We start from the raw sequence: 21,121 nt of genomic DNA on the forward strand, positions 1-21,121 counted from the left end.
CTCTCTCTCTCTCTCTCTCTCTCTCTCTCTCTCTCTCTCTCTGCAACCACCACAAACCCACGACCATCATGCACCTCAGCCCCTTCTCCACCAAATCGAAAGGCACATAAAAAGGGTTTGATCTGTGAAGCCTATTACTGTAATAACCGGTAAAAAAAATATATATATATATATACAAATAAATAAAAATGGCCTCATAGGTGGGTAATCATCGACCATTACTCATTTTTCCCCGAGTTAATCGGGCATGAGGACATCTGGCATAATGGGGCGTACGCGATTCGAACCCAACGGTGAGCGAGGATTGAACGGTTTCCTACCACTAAACCACCGTCCCAGATGTCAACTAAAAATGAGTAGATACTTACACATATTTAAACTTACCAATAGTCACTATTCATAATTACTATTCACAATAGTCACTATGCAAGATTACTATGCAGAAATACTACGTAAGATTACTATGCAGAAATACTATGCAAGTTCACTATTGAGATAAACTATTCAAAATTACTATTCACAATAGGACCCACCAAGTACTATTCACAAGCGGGCCCCACACAAGCGGGTCCCACATCAGCGGGCCCCACACAAGCGGGTCCTACCACCAGTGGGACCCACAACAAGCAGGACCCACAAATAGCGGGACCCAACGCCAGCGGGACCCATCACTAGTGGGAACCACTACCAGAAGGACACACCGCAACCACTTTCATTAACTCATTGGTTAAGCGGGTCACTCCACAACCACTATCATTAATGAGTAGTTGCGCTTCACCGACGAAAATAATAATTAAATAATATTAATCATCCTGTTACTATTCAAGCAGCCTTTACTATTCATTTATTTATACCTTTACTATTCCTATATTTTTGTAAAAGCATTTAAGAGAAGCATTTAAGAGAGTAGTTGTGAATTTAAGAATGTAGTATCTATAAATAGAGGCTCTCATTTTGTTATTTCGACAAACCCTAGTAGAGCTAAAAAATTCAGAGAAGAAAGAGTAAGAGAGAGAGGAAAAAAGAGAGAGAGGAGAAGGAAAAGGAAATCCACTTCATCACTACCAAGGTAAGTCTTTCATATAGATAGTTAAAATATTTATTATGGGTAATATGGTTGGTTCTACCACCTATGTAAATATTAGGATAAAGCATGCATAAGAGGCGATAACTCGCTATAGATTATGCAAGTTTTATCATCTTATTTGAACGGTGAAATGCTAGCATAGTAACCGTAAAGTAAACTTTAATCAAAGAAAGGCGAACTGCTGAGCATAGTAGCCCATCTTATTTGAACGGTGAAATGCTAGCATAGTAACCGTAAAGTAAACTTTAATCAAAGAAAGGCGAACTGCTGAGCATAGTAGCCAAGAAATAAACTAAATCAAAGAATGGTGAACTGCTGAGCATAGTAACATGTGGGGTCCACATGAATAGTAACATGTGGGGTCCATATGAATAGTGCATGCTGGGCCCATGATTTTAAAAATTTAATAGAAAGAACACTGAACACAGGGAACATTATTTTGGACATAGATGGACATTACCTGGACAGAAAGGACACTGCCTTAAAACATGAATTTGATAAAATTAGAATATATTTACAGGTTTGACACTCCAAGGTGTAAGCTCAAACAAACCTGTGATCGGAAAGCTATAGGTAAGGGTTGTAAGGGTTTTTCTTCCATTGATTCTCTTTTGCTATATGTAAGGGTTTTCTTCCATTGATTCTCTTTTGCTATATGTAAGGGTTTTCTTCCATTGATTCTCTTTTGCTATATGTAAGAGTTTTCTCCATTGATTCTCTTTTGATATACTGGATGTGAATATTTCATATTCTTTGATTCTCTTTATACGCAATTGCTATAAGAGTTTCTATCCTTCTAAGATCCACAACTGATGAGAATCCAAGGGGGATCCTTTCTTTCAGACCCCATTCCTTTCAGATAAATGATTTTACTGATAAAGCTATAATTCTATTTTGTATCCTCGAAACTTATTTCCGTGAGATATGTTTATGTTTAGGGTTTATCTTGTGATACCCTAATTCTGAATATGGACTGAGTTATGATATGATGACGGGTGGACGCGTTATAGTCCTCCATGTGCACGTGGGTAAAGACGACTCTAGAGAGTGTAAATCTAGAGGATTATGAGCCGAGGTATGGCTATGAATGGGCCGAGATATGGCTATGAATGAAAGCATCTATGCTTAATGAAGTCTATATATATAATTCTATATATATAATTCTTGATATCAAGTTCTATAAGTTTTCTCTATACGTTTGGAAAGTATGTTGTGCTTATTCTTTCTTTCCATGTTTATAATGTGAGATGTCCTATCTGCAAAATATCATGTTCTTATGAGCTCTGCAAAATATCATGTTCTTATGAGCTTGATAATTCTACATCACTTGTTGTTTATACCCTACTGGGCTATTTGAGCTCACCCATTTTTCCTTGTTTTATTGTTCCAACCCCCAGGTGAAGTATAGATGAGAGATGGGAATGCTAGAGTTGAATGCAGAACTGTTCTAAAGGACAAATATGTTTTAAATATGTATCAACTATGTCTTGAATTAAGATGTAATAAGTTAGACCTAATTTCTGTAAACCCTCTAAACGTAGTTGTTGTATTTGAGATCTTGGGAATAATGAAAGTTTTTTATAAAGATGATGTAATATTCTTCTACGCACCGAGTTGGTATTTCCAAAAATCTGGGGCGTTACAATTACTCTGAATCTGTGATTCTCGTTTTGGCCATCCAATTGTCATTCTCCTCATCTTTTTCTTGTTCTTCTTCTTCACAACCCAAAACCCAAATCCGACCAAACCCTACTTTTTCCAAACCCTTAGCCCATCTGGCCATCGATTTAAAGTTCAATTACATTTTGGCTGGGTGGGAAGGATCGGCATCCGACTCAAGGATATTAGGAAATGCAACATCACGACCTAATGGGCTTCCTTGCCTTCCGGGTATCCTTTACCTTTCGTTCTACTTATTATGTCGGTTATGAATAGACAATGGCGATACTGAGACAATACTTTCTTCGTTGTAGGGAAGTTTTATCTCTGCGATGGTGGCTATCCTTTACTTCGTAGTTTTATAACACCGCACCGAGGCATAGCGTATCATTTAAATGAAATCAGGGGTCGAAGACCACGAACGCCAGAGGAACTCTTTAATCACAGACATTCATCGCTCCGGAATGTAGTGGAACGTGCATTCGGCGTCCTCAAGAAGCGCTTTAGAATTTTAAACGAGGAACCGATGTACCCATACGAAAAACAGATTGATATTGTTCTAGCTTGTTGTTGTGTCCACAATTTCATTCGGAGGGAGATGGCAGATGATGATCTTCTTGATGATGTAGATCTAGAGTTACGAGCAGTGGTCCCGCCTGAGGAAGAAGAGCCTGTCCCATATGTTCCACTTAGTAGGGCCGATGATGCACGAGAAGGGACTAGGATTAGAAATGAATTGACCACGAATATGTGGAATGACTTTCAACGTTGATTTATGTATCGCCTTTTTTTTTTTTTTTGGTTATGGCTTGTTTGTAGCTTGTTTTTAAAAAATAATAAACTTGTATTCTATGGTCTCATGAGTTTTATGTATGGTCTCATGAGTTTCTCGTTATTGTATGGTCTCATGAGTTTTATGTATGGTCTCATGAGTTTCTTGTTATTGTATGGAGTTTCTTGTTATGTATGGTCTCATGAATTTCTTGTTATTGTATGGTCTCATGAGTTTCTCGTTATTGTATGGTCTCATGAGTTTCTTGTTATTATATGGTCTCATGAGTTTCTCGTTATTGTATGGTCTCATGAGTTTCTCGTTATTGTTTCAATTCATATAGGATGGCTGCAAGTCGTGTGGGTAGGAACCATTACTGGAATACTGAGATGGATAAGGTGTTGGTGGATGCGTTATTGGAACAAGTATCGGAAGGGCACAAGATACCCAATGGCTTTAAAGATGTCGCATACACGGCGGCAAGCAGAGCAATGAATAGTCGATATGGGAAAGATATGACAAAAGAGCATATCAAAAATCGAGTCAAGACCCTAAAAAAGAAATTCGTGGCCGTCAACACTATAATAAACACAAGCGGATTTGGCTGGGATGACGTCAATAAGAAGATCGAAGTGATGGAAGATGTCTACAATGCTTGGGTCGCTGTGAGTACAAAGTGACATCTTTGTTTCATTTGTTAATTACTCTGGCTCGTAATATTTATAACTATTTTTTTGAATTTCTTGTAGGTTCACCCTGAACATAAGAAATATTTTACAGAGAAACATGTGTTGATAGATGATTTTCATCACATTTTTGGCGAAGACTATGCCACGGGTGGGTGGAGTAGGGATGACGTTGCCCCTAGTCGGGAGGTGCAGAGTTCAGCTCCGCATATAGATGACTTGGGGATTGGCGATACCCTTGAGACTGAAACAATTCCAGAGTCTCCTATGGTGGGTGAGAGCAGTAGGGGACCTGGGCCTAGAACTTCATCTCCGGTTAGAGATTTTGCAAGAAGCGATGAAGGTCAGAGGGGGACGAAGCGTAGTGCAGCAAAATATATGAATTTGATGGAAGGTTTTACTTCAACTTTGGAGAAGGTTGCAGATGCAATCAATGATCTATCGAAGGAACATTTTGACAATGACGAGCTTCATGATGCCGTGTTTGGGTTAGAAGGATTCGAGGAGGACATCTTGGAGAGGGCTTATGAGTACCTCAACCGTAACCCTACGGAGGTTCGTGCTTTTATGAAGTACACAGTAGAAAGAAGGGAGCGCTACATGTGGAGGAAGATGGAAAACCTTGAATTTTGAGTGATTGTGGATGTGGATGTGGATGTGGACGTACATAAACATGTGGTTGTTGGATGGTTCTGGATGTGGACTTCATTTGGACATGATTTTTTTTTTGGTTGGCTTGTCTGTTTTTTTTTTGTGAACATGTTTATGTACTATTTTTGTTAGTTGGCTTGGACTTAAAGATGTAAGGACTTGGCTTGGTCTTTTTGTTATGTGATATTACGGTCTGCTTCTTCTTGGCAACTCTATATTTGTGACAATTTTTTGTCAAGTCTATGTTGGTTGCCTGATTTATATCTTGGCAGCTCTATATTTGTGACAATATGATTGCCATTGTTATTGTTCAACTTCTGTTTGTCATGGTTTTCTTATTTTGATTGACTTCAGAGGGTTAGACCCACTTATTTTAGACTAGATTATATGTTGGCATCATTCTGCATATCAGTTTGTCACAGTTTCTATTTAACAGGTTTCTATTGAGTTTCCCTGCAACGAAACGTATATTTTTGTAGTTTCTGTGAGGTTTCTGTGCAACGAAACGCTCAACTGACAGGTTTCTTTTCCTTCACTTTCCTTTCTGCCACATCAGTTTCCTTCCCTTCACTTCTCTTTCCTTTCCTTTCCCGACGAGAGAACTGAGCATAAGAGATTTTGCATAATTTTTAATGCCCCCTTGGTTGAATGGATAACCTTCTCATGTATATTATTTAACATTGTTTTGACAAAACTGGGTGGTCCACACGAAAAGTTTTAATAAAAATAAGGGAATAAATTCGCCCCTTCAAGTTACCCAGGAACACTTATCTACCGCAGAACACACTAACAAGGCATACCCCTAAACCGGATAAACTACCCCCCTTTTGCCACACTATTTTACACTATCTCACGAACTACGCTCGCTCGTTTGCTAGGCAAACCTCGACGGATTTCGACAAAATTTTGAAGGTACCTACTTAGGATCGTAACCTATCTTAAGGTGCAATTTGGGACTCTAGAGCACTAGCCTAATAGGGTTTTAGCTCAAACCAAATTATTAGGGTTTCGGTCAAAATGAGATGTCTACAAGAGTACAAAGGAATATTACATTAAATTGTATGGAGATCAAATTCAAATGTGGTTTTCAAGTGTTTTTCAAAATGGTTTCAAAGGTGATTCATTAAAGGTTTTCAAAACCACCTTAAAGCTCACTGAGTCTCTACAACTTAAAACCTTTTCAAGGGGTCCAAAACATCTTCAAAATATGCCAAACATGATTTAAATCCTCCCCTAAAATTTGTTTTGAAACATATCAAAATTGAAAAAAAAATGGAATAGAAAACACAATATGATGAAATGTAGAATCTGGAGTAGAAGTCTACCCAAACGTCTATCGGCAAACAAAATGATTTTTTGCATTATAGAAATTCGTAGACATCTACAACGACAAAATATGGCCGTTGTGACTATAACGAGTAATTGACTTTTTGTCTTTTTGAACTTGTAAAAATACCATTTTGCCCATCAAAGGTCATGGCTTCTCTTGGGCTATAAATACCATCTTAAATGAAGCATTTAAGAACTTTTGAGCACATGGAAATCAAGCCTACCTTGCTATCAAAAGATTTTCAAGCTTTCTAACACTTTTCATGATTTGTCTTACTCCTTGGCTTTTAAAACTTGCAACCACTTTGAAGATCTCCCTGAGCTAACTTGTGTTCATTCTCGGAGGAGTTCCAAATCAAGCTCTCACTTGCCATCTTCTCAAAGGAATATCTCCGAAGCACATTTGCACATCACTTTGGAGAAGCTCCTATCAAGCCTACCTTGAAGATCATATCAAGCTTATTTGTAATTTATATTGGAGAATAAATTTTGTATTGAAGAGGTGTATTAGCCTTACAAGAAGGCATTCACACATTGTACTGTGGAGAAGATTTGAAGGGTGGAAGGACGCCGTTCTTAAAGCCCTTTGAGTGTAAAAGCTTGTAAAAGGGCTCGCATCCGGCCATCTTAAGGAGGATTACGATAGTGGAATCCCTCTAGAGATCAACTTGAGGAGAGAGTGGAGTAGGTCTTGGAGGTTCAAGACCGAACCACTCAAAATCTTGTGTGTATTTCTCTTCTCTCTGTTTCATCTCTCTTTTCTTTGTGCTTTGCATTTCTTTTATTTTCATCTAGCTAATCTCTCATTGATCAAGAGAAAATTAACAAGTATTAGCTAAAATAAAATAAAAGGTTCATAATTAGGATTAAAAGGTTTTAAAAGAGATAAATTTTTAAAAGTCAATCAATTCACCTCCTCTTCATTAGCCATTATGTTTGGGGTAATTTTCAAGCCTTTTGGGCCGTTTATTCTCTTCTAAGTTCAAAAGGCCTTCTTCCTTCTCAATCTGTGGAGGACAAACCCAATCAATGATTTTCACTCCTTCCAGAACAACCCCATTTACATGTAGAAATAGATGAGACCTTAGTATCCCATGTTCATAACTTAACTCAACTCAATTAATCCTTTGTCCCAAATTAGTATCCCATGTTCATATAAAATAAAAATTAAAATAGGAGACTGATATCTGCACGACCATATTTTGATTATGGGACTAATGTTGTTGTTTCACACTTCTCTAATTGGCTCCAAGAGTTTTTTTGGGAATTATAATAGCTTTTAATGACCAGTTAAAAAAGTTAAAAACAAGGTTGGTCCCGTTATCAAAACATGGTCGTGCATATATCAGTCTCCTAAAAATTATCTTATTTGTCGGTGGGAGACCATCAATCTAAGATGAATAAGAAAAAATCTACTGAAAAGTGAGTCTATGTGGCTGCTCTCTCATTCAACATCCAGCCGCGAAATACCTTTTTACGAAAGTCCCTAACAAATCCCATGTTACAAATAAGAACACCGTCCAAACAAACACCTCATTTGCGCACCAAAGTTTTGTCTCTCTCTCTCTCTCTCTCTCTCTCTGAGAAATCCACTGGTGCCCTTGCATCCATGAATTGATGATCTTCAAACCCACTTACCCATCACGATTTCTTAGACGATATGAGGTCCATCCATGATTCGTAGACCAAACCTACAGAGTTAATTATGGTTCCTAAGCCGTAACCCAGGTGGCGACTCTGGTCAAGTTGCTTCTTCGGTGAAATTCGGATTTTATCCCAAATTCACAGAAAAACAATCACATTCAATTAAAAATATATAAGACAAGAGCAAACGCTACACAAAACACATGAACCCTCGTGGGGTTACGGAAGGGACGACCTCTCGACGGGATCCACAACCTCATATGAATAAATAAATGAATAAGACAAAATCTATTGAAAAGTGAGTCTATGTGGCTGCTCTCATGCAAAAACCAGCCCCGAAATAGCTTTTTTTACGAAAGTCCCAAGTCCCTAACAAATCCCATTCTACAAATAAGAACAGCTTTAGGTGGCATCGAGAGCCACGATTTCTCATGCAATTATTGGATATTATCAGGGCCCCATTTTCCTTTGCATCCGCGGACCACAGAAAAAAGGGCAATGATAAATTCGCACCCATAGTAGGATAGTTCGCACCACTTTAACTTGAAAAAAGTGTTAAAGTCTGCCACATCCCACATACCTCTTTTAAAGTGGTGTGAATTATCCTATAGGTGGTGCGAATTTATCATCGTCTAGAAAAAAATATGCAGAGGCAGAGAGAGAGAGAGAGAGAGAGAGAGAGAGAGAGAGTTGCAAATTGTCTTTAGTTACACCGGCCAAAGAAACACGTCATTTGTGAACCAAGTTTCATCTCTCTCTCTCTCTCTCTCTCTCTCTGAGAAATCAATTGGTGCCCTTGCATCCATGGATCGATGATCTTCAAACCCTTTTTCCCCATCGCGATTTCTTAGCCGATATGAGGTCCATCCATGATTTCTCATTGAATCCTCATATCACATTTCTTCCTCCTTTTTTTTACTCATGGAATTAGAAAGGGTTTTGTCGTCATTCAAAGAGACGAAGATCGACGGTCAAAATGTGAAGATCATTCAATGGGAGGATCTCCAACAGGAGTTCGCTTGCCTCTGGATTCTCTCCTCAACGCTCAACAAAGCTAAGGAGAAAAAGAATTCCCTCGTCAACACGCTCGATTCACTCGTCCAAGTAGGGTTTTTCGATCCTTTTTTTTGAATTCTAGGGGCTTGACTACTTTAAAATTTTGAATTCTAGGGCTCCAATCACTAGAGATTGGAATCCCCCGGCCCCTGACTCTTAAAGGTTAACTTTGACGGGTCTAGCATGGGGAACAAGGGCCCAACAAGGATGGGAGGCGTTCTCAAAGATGAGTCGGGGTTAATAAAATGGCTTTCTCGAGGCCAGAGGGGTCACAAATTCAAGAGAGGCATAGGTAGGAATAGCACATCAGGGCATCCAGCTTATGGAAAGAGACTCCATAGAACAGGTGATAATGGAAGGGGACTCCTTAAATGTAATTCGATGGCTTAGGAGATCTTTCTCCTATCTGTCGAGATTTGCCCCTAACAGAGCTGAGCGGGGGGTTCCAACATTAAATTTCAAAATGGACTATATGGCCCACACCATAGGATGATGCAAACTTTTCATTTCATGGGCCACAACGTAAATAGGCTATGCCTAAAAAATCATTTCCATAGGATGATCCTAGCCCTCCGATCTATAAACATTTCAATAATATACAAATAATCGGTTGGGCACAACCAATTTACATTGTGGCCCATCAAATGGACAGTTTGGATCATCCTATGGTTTGGTGTAATGTAAAATGTATCAAAAGGTTCGTGTAGAAAAAGGGAAATGATATCAGCACAACAAGTTTTACTTTTAATTGGCTTGTGAGAGGTTTATGGGAATGTAATAATAACAGTTGGAAAGCCATTCAAAAGATAGAAGACAAGATGAGTTAGTGCAAATATCAAAACATGGTTGGACTGATATCATTTCCCTAGAGAAAAAGAAAAGGGGGAATTACTTTCACATGCCTTTCGTCCAACGAAGGGTTGAGAGAAGATGAGATCCTCGTACACGCAGTTCTCGGCGATGAGATATTCGACGGAGGAGAGATCGTGGCCGTTGACCCGACCATAGAATTCCCTCACAACATCCGAAGTGGAATCAATGAAACACGTCATTTGCGAACCAAGTTTCATCTCTCTCTCTCTGAGAAATCAATTGGTGCCCTTGCATCCATGGATCAATGATCTTCAAACCCTTTTCCCCATCGCGATTTCTTAGCCGATATGAGGTCCATCCATGATTTCTCATTGAATCTTCATATCACATTTCTTCCTTCTTCTTTTACTCATGGAATCAGAAAGGGTTTTGTCATCATCCAAAGAGACGAAGATCGACGGTCAAAATGTGAAGATCATTCAATGGGAGGATCTCCAACAGGAGCTCGCTCGCCTCTGGAGTCTCTCCTCAGCGCTCAACAAAGCTAAGGAGAAAAAGAATTCCCTCGTCAACACGCTAGATTCACTAGTCCAGGTAGGGTTTTTCGATCAATTTTTTTTTTTTTTGAATTCTAGGGTTTTTTTTTTTTTATTTGATTGAATTTAGGTTTTAGTTCTTGAATTTCATTCGTCCATGTCCGGCATTTTGGTTTTGTGGATTGGAATTTTGTTTAGATTGATTTTTTGATGGATTTTCGGTGTTAGGACTTTATTTTCTGGGTATGATTTAGGTTTTAGTCCTTGAATTTCATTTGTCGAAGCTAGGACTTGAATTCCTGCATTTGATTTTTGTTTTAGTTCTTGAATTTCATTTGTCGAAGTTCAAAATTTTGGTTTTGTGTATTGGAACTTTGTTTACATTGATTTCTTGATGGATTTGCGGTGTTAGTACTTCAATTCCTGTGTATGATTTGGGTTTTAGTTCTTGAATTTAATTTGTTGAAGTCCGGCGTATTGGTTTTGTGGATTTGGAATTTTGTTCAGATTGATTTCTTGATGGACTTGCAGTGTTAGGACTTGAATTCCCGCTTATAATTTAGGTTTTAATTCTTTGATTGAATTTGTCCAACTCCGGCGTATTGGTTTTGTGGATTGGAATTTTGCTCAGATTTATTTCTTGATGGATCTATGGTGTTAGGACTTGAATTCCTACATATGATGTTGGAATTAGGGTTCAGAGGGCACACGCATTTTTATATTTTGTGTTCCAATTCTTTCCTGCAAAGTGAACTGAAGGAAACTATTAAGATGGGGGATTTCCTTGTGTAGAATGCTTGAGTTGCTTATGTAGGTTTTCTGATCAAATTCGGATTTAGATTTTGGAAGCCTGTGTTGGGAAGTTGAGAATTAGGTTTCCGTGATTTAGTTTATTATATTTTTCTCTGTTTTGAATTAAAATGGAGTCATTTTTCTTTTAATTTCTGAGCTTTAATTGATTAGTTCGCTGGTTAGCGGGGCGGCGATATGGTGGGCAGGTAAGGGCAAACTCATTGCGTCAGTCGAATGAGATTGAGGAGATGCATCAGAAGCTAGAGGCTCGAAAGTTGGTGTTGGAGGATCTTTTGATGTGCAGAGAGAGGACATTAGAAGATGTCATAAACCAGCGGGAAAAACTTCGCCCCACAATCAAATCGCTGCTGGTTGCAGGGAAAGCCCTCACTGGAGCAGATAGGCAATTGCAGGTAATTAACAATTACTTTATGACTATAAATAGATTCACTTTGCGAGTTTCTATGTTGATTTTTAGAAAAGATTTATTTTTTCCAGCATTTTTTCTCCAAGGATTTATTTCATCTCTTTCCTTGGTTAGATAGATTGGGATGTGACCCTTTTTGTTCATATAGTTTATTTCTGATGATTCAATAATTCATTTTTTCTATTTATTTATCTCCAATCTCTTTTCCTTTTTGTTTTGTACATCTCAAGGACAATTCATATTTTTGAAAAAACAAACTAGATAAAAAAATGGACAGAAGAAGTCATCCACATAGAGACAAGTACATTCCTATGATAAATTCTGGACTGGTCTTGTTCATTTTATCTTTTTTTTTTAAAGTAAACTAGTTATGAATAAAAGCGTTGCTTCTCATGTTTTTTTTTTCTCCTCTCATGCTAATACATTTTTCATTTAGTAAAAGTACCTAGTTATCATTCCTTATAAGTCACTGTCACCAAGGCAAGTTTTTTTTTTCTTTTTACTCTTCTCATGCTAATACTACCTAGTTGTCATTCCCTATAAGTCACTGTCACCAAGGCAAGTTTTTTTTTCTTTTTACTCTTCTCATGCTAATACTACCTAGTTATCATTCCCTATAAGTCACTGTCACCGACGCAAGTTTTTTTTTTTTTTACTCTTCTCATGCTGATACTTTTTTCATTTAGTAAAAGTACCTAGTTATCATTCCCGATAAGTCATTGTCACCAAGGCACCTTTTGAATTGGTGCATAGCGATGTATGGGGACAAACACTGGTGTCATCTATTCAACGGTGTTGCTACTTTGTTATGTTCATTGATGTACTTCTTATGAAGAAAATCTAATGTAATAATTGTATTTTGAATCTCTGTGCAAATGGTGAAAACATAGATACAAACATGGTTTTAATATTCAGCCGAAACGTTTCGTTTCGGCCGAAATATTTTGGTTTCGGCACAAGCCGAAACGAAATTTACATGAAGTCGTTTCTTTACAAGATTTAGCCAAAATTTTAGCTAAATTTCACCAAAATTCTGAAATTTCGATGAAATGTCAGTTGAAATTTCATTTTTGGACTTTTTTACAAAATTTCCACCGAAATTTTAGAAACGTACACTAAAATGTTATAATTTCCACCGAAATTTATGAAATTTCCACCGAAATAGCCGAAATTTCAGCCAAAATCGCTGAAATTGACACCGAAATTTTAGACATTTCGGTCGAAATTAAAAAAATAAATGAAATCATAATCATATTTTTACATGATTTCGGCTGAAATTTCGGCCCGAAACCGAAATTTAAAACCTTGGATGCAAAATGGTGATGTACAGAGACAAACACATTATATACAAAATCACTTTTGTTTGAAATCATCAAAACAAGATGGGAATAAGCCAAGTTGTGAACCATTGGGCTTACAATCTCCCCCCCCCCCCTTTATTATGACAACACACAAGATGATTTACAAATAAAAAGCATAAGCCTAAATCTTCTCCCCCTTTAGCATCAATAAAAAAGACGGGGTGAGAATACATTCATTAGGGATTTAGATTTTCAAAATATAACCTTCCCCTTAAACAAGGATTATCCCAAAACAACAACTCCCCCTATTTGAGTAACAAATTGCAAATTAAGAGGGGTTTTACAAACCAAATAGGGTTTTAAAATAAGAACAAAATCAAAACTCCCCCTAAGTCAAGAACAACCTACCTTTTTCAAAATAAAAGTGCAAGGGTTTTTCATAAAACACAAATGCCAAGGTAATATATAAAACAACTAAAGGTTGAACCTTGGGCATTAAAAATACAGATCATAGAATGATTTTTAAAATATAAGCTCAAGCCCCTAATCTAAGTCAAGATTTTGAAAAATCATGATGGGGCTTTGGGAACCTAAGCTCTCTTGGTCCCACCACTATATTCCATTTGGATGCGCATTGAAATTGGTAATGGCCATGAAGCCCAAAATAATGGCACCTAATTGATGGATTAGCAAGGCTAGTGTTATTATAATAAACACTTCTTGTTCTAGAACTAGCCTTTCCTAGGATTATGTTTATGATTTTATCTTTAATTAGAAAACCATTGAGACGGATCCTAAGCCTTTCATTTTCATTTTGTAGATGAGTTATTTGGTGCAAAAACTCATTTATCTCAGCTTCAAAAATATTTGAATAACTTGCCACATTTTGATGTTTCAAAATTTGGCTCTCAAGTTCTTTCAATCTACCCTTAAGGGTCTCATTCTCAAGTTCTAAATTTTCAAAGTTCTTTTCATTTCTACTTGAGCTTGAGGTTTGGAAGAAGATTCATTTTTCAAAAGTTCAAGTTCTTGTTTTAATTTTGAAAAGCTTTTCTTAACTTTATTTTTTGAAATTTGAGAATGTAAAGTACTACACCATTCATCATATGACATGCATTCACTATCATTACTAGAAGAAGATTTGCTATAATTTTTAACGGTACTTACATCATCTTCTTCAATGTGTGCCATGAAGCAAATGGTGGGGTCTCTTCGAAGCAGTGAAGCAAACATTTGCCTTTTCACCTCCACCTGAGTCTTGTCCTTATTCTTTACTTTCGTATGCGGAGTCCTAAGTGGTTGCCATGGTTTTCTTTTTCTTGCAATCCTTTTTCCCTTTGTGCTTAGAAGATTTTAGGAGGGGACACTTCGGTCTAATGTGTCCGGGCTTCTTGCATTCAAAACACCGCGTTTCCGCGTTTTCTTTTCCTTTCCTTCCTCCTTCTTATCTTTCTTTCCTTTCTTTCTCTATAGGTTTTTAAACTTCTTCAGGGCTTCTTCTTCTTCGCTATCAGCGCTAAAAGGTGATGATGATGATGAAGATGTTGCCTTGGCCTTTAGGGTATAGACTTGCCTTTCTCCTTCTCCTTTGATCTCTTCTTGTCTTCATTTCAGCTGGAGAGGAGCATCTCATGAGTAATGAGTGATCCTACAAGCTCCTCCAAAGTAAGCTTGGCCATGTCTTTAGACTCCAACACGGCGGCCATCTTTGGATCCCATCCTTTTGGTAGTGACCTAAGCAATTTTCTCACCAACTCGTCATTAGCAATATGTTTACCAAGATTAGCTAATTCATTAGTAATAGAGGTAAAACCCGTATACATTTCTGAAATATCTTCATCCTTGAACATTCGAAAAATTTCATATTTACTTCTAAGGAGGGTTATCTTGGAATCTTTCGCTTGATTAGTTCCCTCATGGGTGATTTCAAGTGTATGCCAAATATGTTTAGCGGAGTTGAAAAGTGGAACTCTACTAAACACCTCTGGAGACAAAGCACAATATAGAGCATTTACTGCCTTTGTAATTCAAGTTGGCTTGTCTCTTCTTCACCACATTTCATTCTTGAAATAGTTTGGTAGGAGATGTGTTTCCAACTGCAACAATGTTCCAAAGTTCAACATCGATTGAAACTAAATAAATACACATCCTTGACTTCCAATAACCATAATTGGTTCCATTAATGAAGGGAGGTCTAGATGTAGAATGGCCTTTCGAAAAACTTACCAATTGAATTCCAATGCCGGCCATTTTACGAATATATGGGTTGCCAAAAGATCTTTCCCTTGTTAGATTTTAAAAAGCTTAATTAAGTTTTGAAAAATCTCTTGAAGAGCCAAAGCTCTGATACAATTGAAATTCTATGAGGCCCTAGATCGCAACCCAAGAGGGAGGTGAATTGGGTTTTCAAAAACTTTTGCCCTCGTTAGATCCAACATAGAAAACAAGAACAAAATAAAACATTCAATGCACAATGGATGCTAAAAACTACAAGCACACAAATAAAAGTAAAGAGATAAGGAAAGAGTGCACCGGAGATTTTTAAGTGGTTCGGTCCAAGGATCCTCACCAAGGCCTACTCCACTCCACCAAGGAATTCTTGATGGCTTCACTAAACCGATTCCCTTAATGAAGGGGAATCAACCCAATTACAAACCGAGATAGCTCTGCGACTCACACTCGCTCTGGAGATGGCTATGCGTCTCTACACTCGCCCTTTACAATGATTTAATGAAAGTCCCTTTTCAAGGGTGTACAAGCTTGAAGAAGAAGATATGTCCAAATCTCAAAAGAGGGTTCAAAGAGGCACAAATGGCTTTCACAACTCAAGAGAGTATTCAAATTAGCTTAGGAGTGTTTTGGATTATCTAAACAAGTGTGTCTAACTTGTATTTATAGTGGAATAGCAACTATAGTCGTTTGAAGGCATAATAGTATTTTTTAAAGCCCAAAAGCAACTAGCCGTTATAAGGTCTAACGGCTATATTTGTCTGGCCAGATGTCTAGTTTGGACTAGAATGCAAAAACCCATTCTGATGGCGCACAGATGATTGACCAGACGTCTAGCCAGAAGTCTGGTCCATCATCTGGTCCAATTTCTTCCATATTTTTTGGTATTTTTAGGATTTTGTCCATAGTCTATATATCTTATTTGTGACCTATTTTGGGATGTCTTTGGTGCCTCTAAAAACCCTAATGAGATTGGACCTTTACAATCTAAAATTTCAACTTGAAATCAACTTGACCTTTAATAATCTTTCATTGCTTCAAGCTTTTGTTCCTTGGATTTTCTAAGGTCATTTGGTCCTTCATTGATCGTCCATTGCTTGGTCCTTGCCTTAGGTCCAAGCTCCTTGATTTTCACCAATAAAGACAAACTCTACAACTTAAAACAATCAAACACATTAGATACAAAATCACTTGTGTTTGGAATCATCAAAACAAGATGGGAATAAGCCAAAATGTGAACCATTGGGCTTACAGCTCGCCTCACCCGCCCGTTTTCTATTAGCTTCGGGAGCTTGCTTTGCAACCTAAGCGATTGAATAACCCTACCCAGAAAGAAAGACGTTTGTTTCGGGATCAGTCCTGTCCCTAGATGTAGTAGTCAATCATCGGGACATTGAAAGAAGCCACGCATCTTCACTTAATGAAAGGAAGCCCTATTAGCAAGTAAAGGAGCTTAGGTTGATATATTCGCTTCTATCTTCTCCTTACCATACTAATAAGGGCGTTTAGGGGCGAGCTATTTCATAACCGGTCGATTAGCTTCGCCCAATCATACCTTAGGGGCGCTTAAGTTCGAGATTCAGTGAAACCAAAATATTTCGACTGAAACGACATGTATGAGCTGAAATCTGGTACCATGATTCTTGCCAATGCTTGTAACCGAGTTGATTATCCTTAGCCCTCATGTAGCATATCAAATTTGCAATCACTTCTTATGCTTGTAGTGTAGTGCAGTGAAGAATAATTCAGTGGACTTGTATTTGTTACAAGATAGGCACCACACATTTAGAATTTGAGACCTATTCTTCACCAAATATGTAACTTGTCTCTCATGCAGGTATGGTATGAATCATAGTTTTAAAACTCTCCCGAGTCATCATGGACTCCCCTGAGTCGACTCCCTTTTCACTTTGCCACCTTCCGAGTTTTGCCCTACAGAGTCAATAAAATCTCCTTTGACTTTCCTGAGTTATGAACGCGTCAATCGAATACTTGACTGCGTCGTGCCGAGTTGACTAGGATTTTCTTCGTCCACGTTTTGACACACATCCACGTTTTGAATCACTGGTATGAATCACTTGCGATGATGTTATAGAAGCTATAGCAAAGGTAAATCTTAGAACTAGAGGAAGTTTAGAAACAAATCTGCATCACTAAAGATCCCATTTAACTATACGGGTCATTCCGTATGTCATTCCATATCTGGCCAATATACTGTTTGTCAATTTGATCCCATCTTAGGAGAGCATTTCATCTCCCTTGACTGTGGTGATCCTTCTCCCAATCAGTAAGGATTTCATCCTGGTTTTCTCAGGCATCGAGTTGGTCTACCGTGTGAGGAAGTGAGAAAGTGCCTGCTGCCATTAGAAATTCTCAGATTCCCAGTTAAGTCCATTCAACTGTTGGCCTAGTTCTTGAAACAAGCCACATTTACATTTATCAAGAATAAAAGAAAATATAATGATCTTATTCGAAAAATAATAATTTCAATGGATACCATTCAATAACAATAACAACAATAATAACAATAATAATAATTACAATGGACGAATAACATTATAGAAAAATAAGGCATTAAAAAAACTATATAGACAAATAAATATGAATTTTGTCGTCCATTTAAAATGTCTACGGTCTGTTTCTACTCGGTAGAGCAGATTTTTTTTTTTGAAAAGGTAATCTTTATAATTAGAAAGAGGGAAGCCTGAGATGGGACATCCCAAGAGTACAAAACAGAAAAAAGAAAACAAAAAAGAATAAAATACAGAGATGAATCAAGGTGGGAGATGATCAAACCATTGTAGAGAATCACTTCCCACCCCTCTCCTAGCTAATAAATCCGCCTTCTCGTTAGCTGTCCTCTTAACATGGTTTATCACACAGTAGATGATCCCAAGATTAATTATTCAATTTCATCAAAGAATGCCAAGAATCTCCAAGGAGTAGCCACTCCCCCCTCAACCAACGAATCACATTTAAGGAATCCCCTTCAACAATTACATTATCTAAACATCCTCCACTAAACTTTTTGATACCATAGAAAACAGCCTTAACTTCCGCCTCCGTCGCATCACACATTCCAATTGAACCGCAAAAGGCCCATTGAACTTCGTCACTTTCATTGCGGCATAAGCTACCCACCCCGGACGGGCCCGGATTCCCAAAACAGGCACCATCAAAGTTCAATTTTAACATCCCTTGAGGAGGAGGTTCCCATCTTTGGGCAATGTTAGATGACCTCTCTCTACTAAAACACACTTCCCTCCAACCTTCCCAAAGATCAAAAGTCGAGACAAATTGAAACATTGGATGACATCTCGTCCACGATATAACCAAGGATGAATACTAAACTTTTTCGTTAGAGCAGATTATTTCACTAGTTTTCTTTTGTTGTCCTTATCACATAGCATATCTAATTCTAAGCGAAAGGATGGATACTTCCCTTGTATGCTAGCTAATCAAGTCAGTTGGTTCTGCTTTGATTTGATAAAAAACGGAACATACAAAAAGGCTTCAAATGTAAATCAAGGGCAACCTTTCAATCCACTCTAGTTTTCTGTTGATGCATAGTGTCGCGTGATGCTAGCTAATCAAAGCCTATTTTCTTGGGAATCTTGGCAAGCTGCTAACTTTCATTCGATTACAAAGAATGTACATACAAATGCTAATAAAATATCTAGTTACCATCATTAGAACCTGTGTACCTTTCCATTTTTTCTCAAAATGTTGTAAGATGTTGTGGTTAACCTTTGGTGAGGTAACATGGAAATGCATGAGTACCAATGCATTATATCACCATTATTTCCTTTACAGGAAGCTAATCATTTGCTAGCTGGAGAAAGAGGTTACGTTCATCTTAAAAACTTGCAGAAGATGCTAAGAATGAGGCAGCAGTACATGACAAGACAAGTTTCAGCACTTTATCCTCTAAAGGCTTTAGCCAAACATACCCCTGAGGAGAAGCTTGACTCATATTCTAATGGTAAAAAATCAGGTAATATCTTATACCTAGCTAAGGCCTTTACTTTGAATTTACTGTACATAGACAAGCTAAAAAAATGAGAACATAGCGGGAAAGGTTTTAGGATCGAGGGGCACCACTTTATTCAGAGAGTTTAATCATCATTTTGGCCAGAAGGCGGGGTTTGGTAATATTTTCATTTAGATAGAAGGGAACAGAATATGTCTGTCACACTCCATCCTAAACACAATAAATCTTAATAACTAAAAATGATAGAAGGGGAACAGAAAAATGGAAGGTCATAAAGAACAGGAAGAAAGAGGTGGGGGGGGGGGGTAGGAAGATTTTTTTTTTTTGAATGGTAAAAATTAAGAAAGAATTAATAATAGAAAAGAAGGATCGAAAGATTAAGAAGAAAAGAAAGCAGAAGTAAGAAGTGAAGGACAAATGAAATAACAGTTTATATTTAACATATTTCCTTCTGGTTTTTCCCAATGCATCCAGAACTTTTTCTAAAACTTCCAAAACATTCCCTTGAAACTTCAAAAATATGATACTGTAAGAGTTTATCTTCCCATAGAATTCTTAATTCATGCATATGAAAATCCAAAACGAGTATTATACAAAAGGAGAAGGTTCATTTTGTCTCCAAGATTTTTTTGTAATATTCTTTAGACTGTTTTTTTTTTCCTTTTCATATACTTTTAACGTAAAAGCTGAGGAGAATGGTTATATTTTCAGGGGATGGTGCTGGATCGCCTTCGTCAATTGTGTGTAAAACCAATAATCCAGCAATGTCATCCTTGACTATTTCAGGACTGCAATTGACTGTGCTTCCTTTGAAGAGAATGAGTTTTTTCAGTGACAAGAAGGAGGTTCAGAGGTCTGCAACTGCTCTTGGCTATGTTGCCCATGTGAGTTAATGTCTTTTCCTTTCAATATAATTTAGTCTTGACAAAATGCAAACTAATCTGCACTTGCTTATACTTATGGGTAATTTTTGTCTCAGGTGATTGCTATGTTGAGAATATTGAAAACTTTCTATCTGTGCAGACATAGTACCATTGTTTTAAATTTCGACTGAAATCGAAATGACTGAAATTTCAGAAATTTCGGAATTTCGTTGAAATGCTATTTTTTTACGAGATTTCGGCCAAAATTACTGAAATTTCGGTACCAAAAAAAAATTAGAAATTTCGGTTTCGGCCAAGGCTGAAATTGGGACCGAAACTGAAATTTAAATCCATGCATAGTACATCCCCGCACCTCATACTTAGCAGATTAGCTCTGTAGTGGACATTGGATATGAAATTTCCTCATTTATTATGATTTCTAAATTTGTCAATTCTTCCATGGATGTGCATTGGAAGGTCAGCACAATTATATTGTTAATGCAGAACTTCTGTGCTTGCTTGTTATTGCAGGCTGTCTTGCTTATTGCATCTTACTTGGACGTTCCTCTGCGTTATCCTTTGCGGTTGGGAGGTTCACGCTCATATATTTTTGACTACGCACCTTCTATTGAGCCCACATCCGATTCTTCATCAAACTCTATAGTTGGGTTGAGTGTGAAGCCTACAGAATTTCCTCTCTTTTTAGAAGGCCAAGACACGACCAGAGCGGCATATGCAATTTTCTTGTTGAACAAGGTTTTTTTTTATTTACATTTACTTGAGTTGTTTCTATCCAAATATGACTACTTTCATCTTTCTTTGTTTCCTGAAATCATGGCATCTGTGATAACAATTTTTATGAAACTATTACAAGTTCTATTAAAAAAAGACCACATCCTATAGTCCTTGCTGTTTAACTTTGTCTATTAAAAAAAGGGACCATGTTGCCTGCTAGAGGTGTGCCTGCCTCAAGTGCAACATGAAATAGGGAAGTGCTTTTAGGGATCATGTTATGTTGGTGGGCTGCAGGAACTATATTGTGGATGTCCCAACATTTCTGTTCATTGTGTCGCAGATTTTAGGGCTCCTGGGATTATGGATTGGTAGTTTTAGTTGGGGGTAACCATTCAAAAAAAAAAAGAGTTTTAGTTGGGGATTTCGTAATAGAAGCTTCTGGTAAACATAGGGAACTGCTGTATGCATGTTTTGATTGTGGGACGGCTCATCCCCCACAGTTGTATATGGTTTTACAGCTTCAAGAAAAACTATTCACCACTTTTCAAAA

General features: G+C 37.6%; 2 protein-coding genes across 3 annotated transcripts in view; both read left to right on the top strand.

The window, feature by feature from the left end:
- Window positions 1–3,862: 3,862 nt before the first annotated feature.
- On the top strand, window positions 3,863–4,837 carry LOC143888922 (uncharacterized). Its single transcript, XM_077393303.1, has 2 exons — window positions 3,863–4,183; window positions 4,268–4,837. Exons 1-2 carry the CDS (start codon window positions 3,863–3,865, stop codon window positions 4,835–4,837), a joined length of 891 nt encoding a protein of 296 aa, XP_077249418.1.
- Window positions 4,838–9,776: 4,939 nt separating this feature from the next.
- LOC143888425 (UV radiation resistance-associated protein) overlaps window positions 9,777–21,121 on the top strand; it is a 54,757-nt gene continuing 43,412 nt past the window's right edge. For both annotated transcript variants that reach the window (XM_077392836.1, XM_077392835.1), the window contains exons 1-5: window positions 9,777–10,291; window positions 11,232–11,438; window positions 18,796–18,976; window positions 19,685–19,857; window positions 20,368–20,592. In XM_077392836.1, coding sequence (XP_077248951.1) covers window positions 10,109–10,291; window positions 11,232–11,438; window positions 18,796–18,976; window positions 19,685–19,857; window positions 20,368–20,592 — 969 coding nt within the window. In that variant the 5' untranslated portion in view covers window positions 9,777–10,108. The remainder of the gene's footprint in view (window positions 10,292–11,231; window positions 11,439–18,795; window positions 18,977–19,684; window positions 19,858–20,367; window positions 20,593–21,121) is intronic.

This window comes from Tasmannia lanceolata, unplaced genomic scaffold (assembly GCF_043159265.1).
Source record: "Tasmannia lanceolata isolate RefF3 unplaced genomic scaffold, GAP_Taslan_0.1 ptg000012l, whole genome shotgun sequence".
Classification (NCBI taxonomy): domain Eukaryota; kingdom Viridiplantae; phylum Streptophyta; class Magnoliopsida; order Canellales; family Winteraceae; genus Tasmannia; species Tasmannia lanceolata.